At 38.4% G+C, this 12,259-nt stretch overlaps 1 protein-coding gene across 1 annotated transcript; it reads left to right on the top strand.

The window, feature by feature from the left end:
- Positions 1–8,294: 8,294 nt before the first annotated feature.
- On the top strand, positions 8,295–10,268 carry LOC122722088. The gene is made up of 4 exons (XM_043951744.1): positions 8,295–9,588; positions 9,768–9,851; positions 9,942–10,117; positions 10,254–10,268. The coding sequence occupies exons 1-4, from the start codon at positions 8,295–8,297 to the stop codon at positions 10,266–10,268; spliced, it is 1,569 nt and encodes a 522-aa protein (XP_043807679.1).
- The last annotated feature ends 1,991 nt before the right edge of the window (positions 10,269–12,259 follow it).

Here is a 12,259-nt window from a genome sequence, read left to right as displayed (position 1 = left end):
ACTATGAGACTTCATCCCAGGTATTCTTCTTTGATCCTTCCAGCTGAGAAGGAGAGTTTTCACTCGATAGTAGACGCAGCCAGAAAAATGGAAGCTAGTGCCAATATTCAGAAACAGTCAAAGGCACAGGCTTCGGGTTCTACGGCCCTCAGTTCAGGTTCTACAGGCAGTAAGAGATGGGATAGAGCGAGAGGAACAAGGAAAGGGTTCTGGAATAAAGTCAAGTCAGGTCTGGGAATAGGTAGTGGCTCAAGCTCTGGCACAGCTCCAGTCTGCAGACGCTGCGGAAAACCACATGGAGGAGTTTGTCGGTTGGGATCTACAGCTTGTTTTCGATGTGGACAGGAAGGGCATATTGCTCGGGATTGTCCGCAGATGACTTTTGCACCATCCCAGCAGATGAGTTCAGGCAGTGTGGTACAGCCAGTTGTACGGCCAGTAGCTCCAGTCATGCCTCAGATTAGTGGCAGAGGTAGAGGTAGAGGGGTAGCCTCTACTTCAGCAGCAGGTTCCCGAGGTGGAAATCCGGTAGCCCCAGCACGGATTTTCACAGTGACACAAGAGGAGGCTAACACGTCGAACACAGTGGTGTCAGGTAATCTCATCATTGGGTGTTCAGATGTGCATGCTTTAATGGACCCCGGTGCTTCTCATTCCTTTATTGCTTCGAGAGCCATAGAGCGATTGGGTTTGATCAGTTCTGAGTTAGAGTATCCTCTCTGGGTCAGTGGACCTAGATGTGACCCATCAGTGGCAGTGTCAGTCTGTCATTTCAGTCCAGTATTCATAGAGGGTAGATGCCTTCCAGCTGACCTTGTGGTTCTAGACTTGACAGATTTTGATGTCATTCTAGGGATGGATTGGCTATCTGCATATAGTGCTACGTTGGACTGTAGAGAGAAGATAGTGAGTCTCAGAGACCAGGATGGGTCAGAGTGTGTCTTCAGAGGAGACAGGAGAAGTACACCCAGAGGTATGATTTCAGCCCTTCAGGCTCGTCGTTTGCTTAGGAGGGGTTGTCAGGGGTTCCTAGCTCATGTAAGAGAGCTAGATAGTCAGGTGAGGGAACCAGCCACAGTACCAGTAGTCCGAGAGTTTCTCGATGTGTTCCCCGACGATTTGCCAGGACTACCACCTGATAGGGAGATAGGGTTTGAAATCGAATTACTGCCAGGTACCAGACCTATCTCTATTCCTCCCTACAGGATGGCGCCAGCTGAGTTAATAGAGTTGAAAACACAGTTGCAGGACTTGGTAGATAAGGGTTTCATCCGCCCTAGTACCTCACCTTGGGGTGCTCCAGTGCTCTTTGTCAGAAAGAAGGATGGATCCTTCAGACTTTGTATCGACTATAGACAGTTGAACAAGGTCACTATCAAGAATAGGTATCCTTTACCTAGGATTGATGATCTATTTGACCAGCTAGCTGGAGCAGGTTGTTTCTCGAAAATAGATCTGAGATCTGGGTATCATCAGTTGAGAGTCAGAGAGGCAGATGTGCCTAAGACAGCTTTTCGGACCAGATATGGGCATTATGAGTTCTTAGTGATGCCGTTCGGGTTGACTAACGCCCCTGCAGCATTTATGGATCTCATGAACAGGGTATTCAGTGAGTTTCTGGATCACTTTGTCATTGTGTTTATCGATGATATCTTAGTGTATTCCAGAAATGCAGAGGAGCATGCCCAGCATCTGAGGATTGTTTTACAGACACTGAGAGAGCATGGTTTATATGCCAAGTTCTCGAAGTGTGAGTTTTGGTTACGGAGCATTGCCTTCTTGGGACATGTGGTATCAGCAGAGGGTATTGAGGTAGACCCCAAGAAGATAGAGACTGTAGCTAACTGGCCCAGACCCATGACAGTAACTGAGATTAAAAGCTTTCTGGGACTGGCAGGTTACTACAGGAGGTTCGTTCAGAACTTCTCAAAGATAGCAGCTCCTATGACCAAACTGACTCAGAAAAACCAGAAGTTTGTCTGGTCAGACCAGTGTGAAGAGAGCTTTGAGGAGCTCAAGAAGAAATTGACTACAGCACCAGTGTTAGCTCTGCCTATCAGTAATGAGGATTTCACAGTGTTCTGTGATGCATCTCGCGTGGGATTGGGTTGTGTATTGATGCAGAGTGATAAGGTGATTGCTTATGCGTCTAGACAGCTGAAGAAGCACGAGTTGAATTACCCTACCCATGACCTAGAGATGGCAGCAGTTATCTTTGCACTTAAGATGTGGCGGCATTACCTCTACGGAGTTAAATGCGAGATCTTCACTGATCACAAGAGTTTACAGTACATCTTAAGTCAGAGAGAGCTGAATTTGAGGCAGAGAAGGTGGGTCGAATTGCTCAGTGATTATGATTGTAAGATTCAGTATCATCCGGGTAAGGCGAATGTTGTCGCAGACGCCCTAAGCCGGAAATCACTCGGCAGTTTATCCCATATAGCAGCAGAGCGGAGACCAGTTGTGATGGAGCTTTATAAGCTCTTTGATGAGGGATTACAGTTAGAGTTGTCTGGTACAGGTGCGTTGATAGCACAGATGAGAGTGACACCTGTGTTTCTGGAGCAGATAGCCCAGAGACAGCATGAGGACCCTGAGTTGATGAAAATTGCCAGGACTGTTCAGTTAGGCAAGAGTGTAGAGTTCAGATTTGACAGTAAAGGGATCCTACGCTATGGGAGTCGACTTTGTGTACCAGATAGGGGCAGTGTGAAGGAAGACATTATGAGGGAAGCTCATAATGCGAGGTATAGTGTTCACCCAGGAGCTACCAAGATGTATCAGGATCTGAAAAGAGTCTATTGGTGGCCAGCCATGAAGAAAGAAGTGGCGCAGTTCGTGACAGCCTGTGAGGTTTGTCAGAGGGTGAAATTAGAGCATCAGAAACCAGCAGGAATGCTTAACCCATTACCGATTCCAGAGTGGAAATGGGAGAACATAGCCATGGATTTTGTAGTGGGTTTACCAGCGTCCAACAGGATAGACTCGATATGGGTGATTGTGGACAGACTTACAAAATCTGCTCATTTTCTTCCAGTACGGAGTAACTATTCTGTGGATAAGTTGGCACAGGTCTATCTGGATGAGATAGTGAGATTACATGGAGTTCCAGTGTCTATAGTGTCAGACAGAGGACCGCAGTTTACTTCTCGCTTTTGGCGGAGTCTGCAAAGTGCGATGGGCACGAGATTAGATTTTAGTACTGCTTTCCACCCACAGACTGATGGACAGTCAGAAAGGACCATCCAGACCATAGAGGATATGCTTCGACTATGTGTATTAGACTTTGGCGGTTCTTGGAGGCAGCATCTACCTTTGGTGGAGTTTGCCTACAATAACAGTCATCATGCTAGCATTGGGATGGCTCCTTATGAAGCATTATATGGGAGGAAGTGCAGATCCCCTGTTTGCTGGGAAGAGGTAGGAGAGAAGGCTCTTGCAGGGCCAGAGTTAGTAGACATTACCAGTCGAATGGTGCCCATGATCAGAGAGAGAATCAGAACAGCTCAAAGTAGACAGAAAAGTTATGCAGACGTTCGTAGAAAGCAGTTAGAATTTCAAGAGGGTAATTGGGTATTGCTGAAAGTGTCTCCAATGAAAGGAGTGGTTCGTTTTGGGAAGAAGGGTAAATTAGCTCCACGGTACATTGGACCCTTTGAGGTGTTGCAAAGGATCGGAAATGTGTCGTATAAGCTGGATTTACCTGCTTCTATGGAGAGAATTCACCCGGTATTTCATGTTTCTATGCTACGACAGTTTGTGTCAGATCCGAATCAGGTTCTGAGTGAGCCTGAAGTGGAGATTCATACAGATCTCACCTATATAGAGCAGCCAGTGCGGATTCTGGACACGCAGATCAGACAGCTAAGGAACAAGGAGATTCCGATGGTGAAAGTTTTATGGAACCACCATAATCTAGAAGAGTGCACGTGGGAGACGCGGGAGTCTATGCTCCAGCAATATCCATATTTGTTTTGAGGTTAGTTTTCTCCATTTCATGTGTTCATTGTGTGTGTGAGGAACATCCGAGGACGAATGTTCTTAAGGAGGGGAGAATGTAATACCCGGCTAGAATCCGGCACCGGAATTCCTATTATCTGGCGGAATCCGGGGTGTTGGGATTCTATCTAAGGGTAGGAGTTATGTGTTACTAAGGGTTATGATGTGTTTAAATGTTTTAAGGTTAAGGGAAGTGAGTTTTGAGTTGAAATGACCTAAGGCAGTTGAGCCAAGTTCGGCCGCCGAAAGTAAGTTCGGCCGCCGAAAGTGTTTGGCTTCCGAAGGGAAGTTCGGCCCCCGAACGTTGCATGGTCTCGCATGTGATTGGGCAGCCGACGATGAGTTGGCCAGCCAGCTGAGTCATGTTTGTTTTGACAAGTGTTGGCCTCAGATTCTTGCCATGGAATGACCACGTCTCTTATGACTCATCTGTACATGTTTTTGGTTGTTCTCACAGCAGTTTGAGGCAAAGGAATTGAGAGTTGAGAGAAACAAAAGTGAGTTTGAGGGAGTTTGGAAGTGTGAGAAGAGGTGATCCGTTTTCCCTTGTTCAGAGTGTTTAGCTTCTTGCTACAGGCAGGAGGTAAGTGATGCTCTTGAACAGGTTTTTAAGTTTTCTGAAGGTGTTATGGAAGTTAAGGGAAAAGTAGTGTTTTTGATGAGTTATGCATATATATATGTTTGTGTGTTATGTTTGTTTTGTTGTTTGGGGTTATTAGCTAGTTTTGGACCCCTGTGATCATATACATGAGTATATGTATGTTGAGGAGGTGAAGTTTGCTTGGTTTGAGAAGTTGAAGGAAAGGAGGAGATGGTTTGTCGTTGAAACTGAGTTCTGGATGAACTCAGGTTCGGCAGCCGAAAGTTCATTCGGCCGCCGAACCTCTTGCATGGTAGCTTAGGCTGCCACAGCTTGCCCCCGAGTGTTTTTGCATGTTCGGCTCTGTTTGGGGGATTCGGCCGCCGAAGGTGCCGCCGAAGGTGCTTGAGTTTCGTCTCTGGAGAGGACATTCGGCCGCCGAACCTGCCGCCGAAAGTGTTCTGTCCAGCTTTTCTTTTGCATGCTTTGCATGATTAGGTAAGTGAGTTTCAGGGGATTCTTGGGGAGTTTAATAGCGGTATTGATAAGTTAGTTTGGTCCCTCATTTGAGTTCATCTGTATAGGTACAGACCAGAGGAACCAGAGAGAGCAGCAGTGAGTACTGCTCCAGAGTTTCAGAGCCTGCAGAGTCAGTCCAGATAGCCAGAGGTGAGTGGAACTAAACTTATAACTTGTAATTGAATCACAAACTGCTTTTAGCATATCTCATGCATCATGTTTATGCCATAGGTTGTTTACATTAGTATTCACGAATATGTTGCATTGCATTGTTATTTGATGATGTGAGTAAATGCTGAATGATCCAATAGTCACAGACAGGAAGACCAGGAGCCTTTGACTACGCCCTGGCACGTATAGCAAAGACCAGGAGCCTTTGACTACGCCCTGGCAGGTATATAGCAAAGTCCAGGAGCCTTTGACTACGCCCTGGCAATGGTAAGTTTACAGGTGTTATATACACATATACATATATGACAGGAAGACCAGGTGCTCGATTCTACGCCCTGGCACAGAGTTACTGGGACTATGTGGTGACAGGTTTACTCTTGATGTGGCTTGTCTGTGATATGATGCATTCCATGAGATCATATTTTACTGAGATGTTTTACTGTTCTACTCACTGGGCTATAGAGCTCATCCCACTCCCTTAACCCCAGTTTTGCAGGTTCAGTATTCAGTGTACAGGGTACAGGAGGGGACAGTCCAGCAGAGTACAGAAAAAGTAAAGAGATCTGTAATAGCCTAGAGTGGACATGTAATCTTAAAGAGATGTAATAGTTGTTGCTTGACCTAGTGACCTAGTGATGTATGTTGTGTACATGATCTGTATATGTATATATGTTTTCCTGTATGTGTAAAAACCAGGCTTAACAGGTATGAGATAGCCCATCTAGAGCAAGCTCTAGTCAGGGATACAGAGTACAGAGTACATGAGTACAGAGTACAGAGATAGTGCATGCACAGGTTAAGCCTTGGTTCAGAAAAGAGTTTTATTTTCACTGAAAATGTATGATCATGTATGAGGTTTACAGGTACACAGAGAGTATAACAGGCTTGCTACGGGTTCTGGCGGCCTTAAGCCGACCTGAATCCTAGCGCCGGTGACGGTCCTTTTTGGGGTCGTTACACTTTCGATTTTCTTATAGCATTTTTAGTTTTGTTTTTCTTTTTCATTTTCATTTTTCAAATTTTTTCTGATTTTTATTTGTAATAATGGTTATCTAGCGTCGTTGAAGCTCATATGGAATTGATAGCATTAAAGCACAATAGAGAGGATATGGCTATAATATTGGCTTCAACAGAGGCTAATTTTCCAGCCACCTAATGAAATTCAATGAAAGCTTTTAATTTTTAATTAGTATTTAATAAAGCTAGCTTTATTATTATTATTATTATTATTATTATTATTATTATTATTATTATATAGTCAAAATCTTATATTTCATAAAAAATGAAACATATTTTCTACAAAATGAAGTTTAATTATTCTATTATATATATTGAATATCTTAAGTAAAATATATTACTAATAGTAATAAGGTTAGATTAGCGGACTCTAATTAAAGTAGGACCAATTAAGCAAAGAACAAAAAAAAATTTCAAGTGTTCCCAAATATTTTTTCCATTGTACCAATAAGTGTGCCCAAGTTAGCACAACTTTTGTCGCCGTTCTTTTCAATTACTAAACCTAAGTCTAAAACGCAAAATTCTGGGTTTTTTATTAATCTTAGTCTTCCTATTTAGCTACTCTTCGTCACCCAAAACGCAGAACCGCTCTCCCTCCACCTCCATCCGAAATCGCTTCAGCTCTCCTCCCTCAAGTCCTCTGGTTTAGGTTTCAGTTATGGTCTCAATAGGTAAGTGATGCTCTGTAACTCCAATGTTGTTGTTCTATCTACTTTATACTCTTTAATCTTGAATCCTTTAATGATATTTATGATATCAATTGGGTGAATGAATTTTTTATTTACCAAATTTATTTACTCATGAATTTCTTTACCAAATTTGTTTAATTGGATGAGTGAAGCCTCGAACCCCTGCAATTTTGGAATATAATTAAAAATCTCCTTTGTAAAATGCCCAAGATCCTTTAATTCCCTTGCTGATTGTTTAGAAAAGCAGGGTGTTAATAGGTAATTAGATTTAGTAGCTAATCTCCATGTACTTGAGGCATCTCCTGTAATCATGTAATTCCATTCTTTAATTAAAATCATATTTTGCCTATCAAAAAAGCAAAATTGGGTGAATGAATAATCTTGAATTAGCCTTATAATTAGCCTTATTTTATATGATTAATTTAGCAGGGCACCTTTACCATTATAAGTATAGGAAATACAATATAATATTATAATTCAAACCAAATAAATGAAAATTGAAGTTTGTACTAATGCCAATTTGCCAACCAATAAACACAAACTGAAGAAATGTTAGAAACACCCACTTAATTCATTAAAAAAAATAAACAACAGAAGATAATCTACTGTTATAAAATTGGTAATTTAAAGGTTGGAAAAGCTCATTCTATTCGTAAATGTTTATACTACAATTACATGCATAATGGTTGTAAGAGTACATATATAATCACATCTACAGGACAAGGTATATCACAAGAGTGGCCAAGTAGTCATGTCAAAATATAGGAAAAATAAATTGTTCCATGATTGATTTGGCCAAAGTACCACCAATAAACTTAGCACAGTAGTTGAAGAGCAGAGCTAGTACAATTGATTTGGCCAAAGGATTCCCTTTTGCTCAACTAACAACATTTCATATTTCTTTTGCTGAGTAACCACTTCATGGAAAAAAGAGATGCACATATATGAGTAAATGATTCAATCTATCTATTTTCATGATCAATTAAGCTATAATTCATTGATATTTTATTGTTGCAGGATTCAAAATGGATAAGGAATGGATGCAATGTACTAATAGATTGAGTAAAGACTATATGGAAGGAGTTAAATACTTTCTTGAATTTGCTTTCACGAACTCAAAACTAGAAGGTACCATTCCTTGCCCCTGCATCAAATGTAATAATTTTTTACATAAATCCAAAGATGAGGTTAGAGAACATTTATTGATGCATGGCATTCTGAAGGGATATACTCATTGGTTATATCATGGGGAAACTTCAAATAAAATGTCGCATAGTTTTGATGAAGTAGAAAATGGAAAAAAAGATGATATATTAGACATGATTTATGATACAATTGGACCTGAAATCATGGATACAGTAGTGCAACATGGTTTGAAGAGAAAATCTTCTTGCACTAATGATCTTGAGATTGAAATTGGGGAAAATAATGCTTCACAGTTTGGGTCTAGTGAGCAAGCTTCTAAATTTTTTAAATTATTAGAAGATGCTAAACAAAAACTTTATCCTGGTTGTGATAAGTTTTCAAAGTTATCATTGATAGTGAAACTATTCCAAATAAAGTGTCTTTATGGATTGAGTGATAAAGCTGTTAATAGTATCATGCAATTGTTTAAGGAAGTGCTACCAGATGGTGAGACCTTGCCTAAAACTTTTTATGAAGCTAGAAAAATCATATGTGATCTAGGTCTTCATTATGAAAAGATACATGCATGTGTAAATGATTGTATGTTGTTTTGGAAAGAGCATGTTAAGGCTGAAAGTTGCTTAGTTTGTGGCGAGTCTAGGTGGAAAACAACAGAGAACGATTCATCTAAGATGAGTATGAATAAAAAAACTAGTAAAAAAGTACCAAGAAAAGTTCTTCGTTACTTTCCATTAAAACCTAGACTACAAAGGTTATTTATGTCATCAGACATAGTTGCAGACATGACATGGCATCATGATCAACGTACTAAAGATGGGATTTTAAGGCATCCTGCTGATTCTGATGCTTGGAAATCTTTTGATGAGTTGAATCCAGGTTTTGCTAAAGACCCTCGTAATGTCAGATTAGGTTTAGCAACAGATGGAGTCAATCCTTTTGGAAACTTAAGTGTTTCTCACAGCACTTGGCCAGTGATTGCTATAGTTTATAATCTACCTCATTGGTTATGCATGAAACAACCATATTGTATGCTTTCTTTATTAATACCTGGTCCTAAAGCTCCTGGAAATGACATTGATGTATACTTACAACCTTTAGTAGAGGAGTTACAGGAGTTATGGTATTACAGAGTTGATACTTATGATGCTGCTCGAAAGGAAAATTTTTGCTTACGTGCTGCCATTTTATGGACCATAAATGATTTTTCAGCATATGCTAATTTGTCAGGTTGGAGTACAAAGGGAGGTTTAGCTTTCCCTACATGCAACAAAGAGACTCCTTCTACTCATTTAAAATATGGTCGTAAGTTTTCTTATATGAGTTCCCATCGTTTTCTCCCAATGAATTATAAATGGCGTTTAAATAAACGTTCTTTTGATGGAACCATTGAGAAAAGATCAGCTCCAAAAAAATTATCTGGGAATGATGTGTTACTACAATTGAGGCTTCTTAAGAAAGTAAAATTTGGTAAGACAATGAAAAAGAAAAAAGTGATTATGATTTAAATAGCCTCAATTGGAGAAAGTGTAGCATATTTTTCAAACTTCCTTATTGGAAGAATAATTTGTTGCGTCATAATCTTGATGTGATGCATATTGAAAAGAATATTTGTGATAATATTATTGGAACTTTGTTGGATATTGAAGGAAAAACAAAGGATGGATTGAACGCTCGTCGTGATTTGAAAGAGATGGGTATAAGAAAAGAATTGCATCCAATTATGAAAGATGGTAAATGGGTTTATCCAGCTGCATGTTACACTTTATCTAAAGTTGAAAAGCAGAAAGTACTCTAGTTCTTGAAATCTTTGAAACTTCCAGATGGTTATTCATCTAATATAGCCCAATGTGTAAATTTGAAAGATGGTAAAGTTTTTGGATTTAAAAGTCATGACTGTCATATTTTATTAGAGCAACTTCTTCCTTTGGCGATTCGTGGAATTGTTCCTAGTAATGTCTATGATGCTATTACAGAGTTTAGCATATTCTTTAGAGAGGTATGTTCAAATGTTTTGAGAAAAGAAGTGTTGGAGCGCCTTGAGAGTGACATTCCGGTAATTTTATGCAAGTTGGAGAAAATATTTAACCCATCATTTTTTGATGTTATGGTACATTTAGCAATTTATTTACCAGTATAAGCTAAGTTAGGTTACAATATCGATGGATGTATCCGATTGAGAGGTAAAGCTTAATTGATTTTATTTTTTATAATTTTCTCATTATATCGATATAAGCTTAATGAATAAAATTTATGAATTCTTGTTTATATAGGTTCTTGCGTGTCTTGAAATGTTATGTGTGTAACAAGAGTCAACCTGAAGGTTCTATTACTGAAGGTTATATTGTTGAGGAAAGCTTAATGTTTTGCTCGAGATACTTGCATAATGTCGATAGTAAATTCTCTCGTTGTAAAAGGAATTCTGAAGGCAATCAAGATGAACCATACAATGGATTGTCTGTGTTTGCACCAAGTGGATATCCTTTATCAAAGGATAAAGCTACATATCTTAGTGACAAAGAGCGAAAGCAAGCTCATCTTTTTGTATTAAAAAATTGTGAAGAAGTGCAACCATTTTTACAGTACGAATTTTTATTTTTATATATTCTTTTAATTGCATATTCTTTTATTTAGGCTTCTCTAATTAGCATGAATTTTCTTTTCTTAGTGAATATGAACAAGGAAGGCATGATATGGAGTTTAATGATTGGTTTTATCATAAGGTGAGTATCAAATTTCAATTTTTTATTTCATTTGGATGTATAGCCAAGTCTTCCATAAATATTTGCAAGCCATCTTAATATAGCTTTCATTGAAGTAAGCTGAACTGGCCTTGTGCTACATAATAATAATATTGCTAGTTGCTTTTAAAGAAATATTGCTACAACTTGAGTGTCATTTGGTTTTATAAATTTTTTTATCCCCATTATTGCTAATATTTTACTCACAATTGAAGTCATATTTTCAACTGTTAGATCATTTATTCATATTAATCATTAGTTCATTTAAACAACAGTTAACCACTAAGAATTTGATATTTCAAAAACTGAACTTATTCTAGTTAAAGCTAGTGAAGAAATTATTTTGAGTGGTTATACCTAACAAAAATTAAATTATATACTAAAGTCTTGCATTAATACTTTCAACTGAACTTAACTTAGCATATAGCATTGAATTAGCTTTATAAATGTTAGTCGGTTTATTACATAGGATTTATAAGCTCCTTGCTAGTCTGTTGGCCGACCAAAATTGATCAAAAAGATTCTTGAATTACTTTATTTGATTTTTTACGTTTTTATTTGTTATATTTTACATTTAATAATATTTATTTCTTGAATTTATTTTCTTTCTCTTTATTTTAAATAAAGTTTATATTATTATAGATTGTAGGATTGCAAAATGAACAAAATGACAATATCAAACAGTTGCTATCTTTGGCTCGGGGTCCTTTGAATGGAGTTCAACAATTTTCAGGATACATAATAAATGGGTTTAGGTTTCATACTAAGCAACTTGAGGAAAAACGAGTCAAACAAAATAGTGGTGTTGTGGTAAAAGGGAATTTTGGGGACAAACGTCTTGGCTATTTTGGAGTTTTAACAAATATTTTAGAACTTCAATATTTGGAGGGAAAAAGAGTCATTTTATTTAAATGTGATTGGTGGGATGTGTTTAACATTAGAAAAGGTGTAAAAATAGACAAGCATGGATTCATTACTGTCAATACTGCTAGAAAATTGACAACGGATAAGCCATTTGTACTTTCATCTCAAGCAGAACAAGTCTTTTATGTCAAAGATGGTGTGCAATCTAATTGGTTGGTTGTTTTGAAAGGGCATTCAGATCATTTCTCTAATATGTCTTTCAATGATGAAAGTAATGGAGAGTTGTTTGGTATTGAAGAAGTATTTCAGCAAAATGCTTCAGAAATTTGTGATGATTATTCTGTTATCATTGGGGATGATGAAAACTTGACAAATTGGCAAAGAAATGACATTGAAGCTATTAATACAAATGTTCTTGTTGCTAATGATATAGTAGAAGACTTAGGCTCAGAATCTGAAACATCTATGATGAAGACCTACTATTATAAATGATAGGTAAGAGTGTAAACATTTGTTGCATTTTCTTTAATTTTGTT

This window comes from Manihot esculenta, chromosome 16 (assembly GCF_001659605.2).
Source record: "Manihot esculenta cultivar AM560-2 chromosome 16, M.esculenta_v8, whole genome shotgun sequence".
Taxonomy (NCBI): Eukaryota; Viridiplantae; Streptophyta; class Magnoliopsida; order Malpighiales; family Euphorbiaceae; genus Manihot; species Manihot esculenta.
The sequence above is the reverse complement of the archived record's forward strand: the minus strand, read 5'-3'. Positions and strand labels throughout refer to the sequence as shown.